At 47.6% G+C, this 4,239-nt stretch overlaps 1 protein-coding gene across 1 annotated transcript in view; it reads right to left on the bottom strand.

Annotated features, from left to right (window-relative positions):
• The window catches only part of TRABD2B (TraB domain containing 2B), a 299,956-nt gene that overhangs the window by 292,829 nt on the left and 2,888 nt on the right, over positions 1–4,239 (bottom strand). Inside the window, exon 2 of the mRNA XM_009884835.1 lies at positions 3,502–4,062. Within this exon, the coding sequence (XP_009883137.1) occupies positions 3,502–4,062 (561 nt within the window). The remainder of the gene's footprint in view (positions 1–3,501; positions 4,063–4,239) is intronic.

Here is a 4,239-nt window from a genome sequence, read left to right as displayed (position 1 = left end):
TCAGGTAGAGGAGTAAGACTTTCCCCTTGCTGACCGCACAGGTTCTTCGTGGGGAGGTGATGCTGCCCGAGGGTCCCACCACAGCCCTGGGTGATCAGGGTGGACACAGATGGACCTGAGTAGCTGTAGGAGTCACCATTACCATCCTCCTTGCTCCAACAACAGCCAGGGGAGAGCTTTTCACCACAGATTTGTGTCAGGGTCACAGAGAGGAGGGAAAGCTTAACCCTTTGCCCAGCTGGCCCTCAGAGGATGCGTGGACAAGTCCTCATGGCCTGTCATGGTGCTGACTGCAGTGCCTCTGCCAGGACCCCAATAAGAGAAGGCCCTGAATGCCATCCGCCCCTCACCAGCTCTTCTCAGTCCTGGCCCACTTGGTTTGGCACTTTTCTGGCTGCTCTGTAAATTAACATCTGTGCTGCCAGACAGAAAAGTTGCCTGCTTCCCCTTCTTAGCGCGCTTCTCGGCTCCTTCTGTCCCACCTCCAGTGAAAACCCTGAAATTTCATACACCGAGGAGCGGTGAAATTTCAACCTGACCCAAACCTGACCTGAGTTCCCCCCGCAGCCTTTTGCTGTGATTCAGATGCCTTGCCACCAGCGATACAATACCAAGGACCCAGAGGTTGAGTGAGCAGAGTCCCCGGGGTCATCGAGGATGCTCGCTCCTCCGCCAGCCGCCCAGGAAAGCCGCCGGTCCACGGGAAAGGAAGGCGATCCTAGCGGTGCCGGTTTGGGAGAGCGGCACCAAACCCCGAGCGGAGATTTCAGAGGGAGCGGAGCATCAGACTACAAAGTTTTGGGGTTTACAATAGAAAACAATGCGCCGTGCTCTACCTGCCAGAGCTGACTCTCCAGGAAGCAGCTAATTATATGAGCCACCTTAATCTTTTCATCCGGCTAAGACAATCAACATTTCAAAGCCACGCACAGAACTTTTTCAAAGATCATTCCTGGTCAAAAATGCAAGTGTATCCGCTTTCTTTCAGAGCAGATCAAAACCAAGTACCACACCAGGACCACTCCTAGATTTCCTCCTCCTCGCGGTATCAGATTAACCGATTTGGTGCATGTAGTCAGATTAAATATTTGCAGTAGCACAAAGCTGCCTTTGAGGGGAAGAAGTTAAAAAAAAAAAAAAAAAAAAGCTTTTTTTCTTTTTTAATTTGCTTAGGGCAAAAAAACTGGACTTTGGGGACGGGGGAAACAAAAGCATTGACATGATTCAGCAAGGCACAGTTTCAAAACTTGAATTCCGAATGCAGAAATGACGTGCAGTATTCCCGTAACAGTAATGCTGAAAACAGGTAAAAACTGCTGATGCCCTTAGCAGATTTGGGACTGTAATTTATCACAGATGTTCTCATCAAACTGTGCAAACACGCTACAAGACAAAAGCTGCTCAATTTCTGATTTCCATTTTAGCGTGTTTTAATTACGTGTTGCTTAAGGAAGGCTCCAAGACCTGAAATGGGGAGGCAAAACCTAGCAATAGTAATCCACTCCACTAAATTAGCACAGTAATACACCAAGCAGTAGGACTGCCAGACGGTGTGATAACATTACAAATTACTATTGTTAAACAACTAGCCAGGTGTCAGGATGCATGAAATCTAGAGGAAGCAAGAAAATAAATATCTGGTTTGTTTTGTTTAATTTTGTCTCATGTTGTTCTGGTGGCCTCATTCCCAGAAAAAGCTTCTATCTAGGAAAAATCTTCCTGAACATTGATCTATTTTAGCAGCAATGTCAATTCTCTGTAATAATTAAGATGTGATGTATTTTTTTAATCAGTACAAACTTTTTGCACAAATGATTGTCCTTTACTTGCCAATAGCAGTAATACCTCTGCTGTTCTTTTGGGGATTATTACTGTAGCAAAATTAAGGGGAAATTTTTATTTCTATTTAAAATTTAGAGAATAAGAGAAAAACAGAATTATCATAAGAGCAGCAGTGAGTTTTGTACTCTGTCCCTTTTCCTTCCTCTGTTGTGCACTCGCTCGCTCTCTAAAAAGAAAAAGATGTAATATGATTCACGTTTAAAAGGCTTCCAAGTGGTACATTTTTAACCAAGTGCTTGATTCTAACTGCCATTTTTGACCTAATAAAGCCAAATGCTATTGGATGCCTGGAATGGTTAATTATTTTTACCTCACCTTAAAGAAGGGGTTCAACAGAGAGGATAGGCACTTAAACCTTTCAAACAGAACAGAGTAAAACGAATTCCTTGTTTTGCGCGTGTGTTAATGAATGCGAAGGTCCTGAGGGGCTTTCTTTTAATTATTTTTGTTGATAAACAAGAAAATCCCTCCAAAAGTGTATGCAACCAATCTTCTCCTCTGAAGGCTTTACGCAGAGTTAGACTTCTAGTTGAAATATCAGATGAATCAAATGTTTGTGAAAGCCAGACTTTTTCCCCTTAAAACAGTTCCCACTAGACTTCAGGGGAGAAGGGAGTGAAGGCACTCTAAGGACATTTTAATCACACCAAAGATCAGTCCTTTAATCCTTATTCCCACAACACCAAGAAATTTTTTGCTCAAACTAGGACAACAAGACAGAGCTGGAAATTGGCCGATCCAAAACTAATGACGAAAAGCAGGTTAAAAACGAAATATCATTGCCGTAACTGACACCGTCTTAAATTTCCCCTGGATTATTTGTTTTCTTCCACACACATTCATTTCCTGAATTTCTAGTAAATCTGATTTCATATAAACAGTTTCACAAAGCAAAGTCAATAGCTGTGACTGTGTTCCTGATTAATCCACTGAAATGAAATAGATTGCATGGCTTAGTACTCAGTTGTTTAAAGCTAAATCCACTGAAAGAATTCTGGAGTCCAGTTACACCAATAACTTCTGTTTCTTAATCTACATCCTTTTCTTTTTGCTGAACTTTACCTGTTCTAAAATGAAAAAAAGTCCACGCAGATTGAGCATGTAATTTCCCCCAGTACATGACAGCAACGTGAGCCAGTTTGTTTTGACCTGGAGTGACTACTGAACAGATGACTGACACTTTGCACGTACTTAAATCTATTTGAACAATATTGAAATTTCTTTTCTCATTGTTCAAGTTTCATCCTCTTCCTGACAAGTACCACAGAGCTGCTTCACTTGAAAAACAAGCAAACAAAACAAAACAAAAAAAAAGCACGCTTTTTACCCAGCTCCAGGACAGGATGGGAGGCGTGGAAGTTTCCCTCACAAGTGGCAAGCCAGCGGACACACACATTCACACCCCAGACATTTGCCTCTCAAATGAATCATACACATGATAAACACACAGCATTCGCTGCGCACATCGCAGGTTTTTTTGCAGGCAGCCTGGATCGGCGCGATGGAGAACGGGCAGCCCAACGCAAAGGCTGCTGGAGCCCACGAGCAACCCATCCCGCTGCAACAGCGCTGGGGTTCGCGTCCATAAAACCCACCAACACGCACAGAGAACGGCCCCCACCTCCTGGGATAAGCCACGAGGCCCAGGAGCCTTCTTACCTGGGAGAAGTTGAGCCCGTTCAGCGGGTGACACTGCTCCTCCACCCTCTCTACTGCGCCTGTCGTCTTCTTCATCCTCTCGGCCTCCTGGGCCAGGTAGAGATCGAGCACCGGCACCCCTCTGGAGCGGATGTCCGTCTCCGTCAAGGAGTTCACCATGAGCATCACCCAGACGGGCCTCTTGCGCTCCCAGTTGCCGGCGATGGCGTTGAAGAGGTAGTCAGCATAGAGCCCTTTGCCCCGCTGGTCCGGGGTCATCCAGTGGGGCAGCATCAGCTTGATGTAGTCCAGGTGGCGTTTGAGTCGGCGGTAGAGTTCCCGGGGCAGCACGTCCTGCAGGTTCTCCCCGTGGGGCAGCATCTGGCAGCTGGCCAGCCCGGAGATGGTGTAGGGGTCGGTGAGGTCCAGCTCGAAGTAGACGCTGGAGCTGGCGTGGAAGGCGGCCTTGGAGTTGTCCGGGATGAAGTCCCACACCCGCGTGTAGGGCACGTGGATGGTGCCGAAGAGATAGGCAGGGGGGTCACGGCGGATGGTCCAGAGGAAGGAGTTGAGCTCTCCTTGCTGGGGCGGGGGGAAGGACAGTGGGTGCCGGTCAGTGGCGGAGGGACGGAGGGGCAGGAGGGGAACACCACCCTCGGGGGTGTCCCCTCTCCCCCATCTCCCCTCGGAGCAAGCAGAGCCCACGGGTGCCAAGGCGCCCGCGTGGGGCAGAGTCCCGTGGTGACCCCCACGAACACC

This window comes from Charadrius vociferus, unplaced genomic scaffold (assembly GCF_000708025.1).
Source record: "Charadrius vociferus isolate BGI_N301 unplaced genomic scaffold, ASM70802v2 scaffold163, whole genome shotgun sequence".
Classification (NCBI taxonomy): Eukaryota; Metazoa; Chordata; class Aves; order Charadriiformes; family Charadriidae; genus Charadrius; species Charadrius vociferus.
Note: the sequence above shows the minus strand (reverse complement) of the source record. Positions and strands in the feature narration are given on the sequence as shown.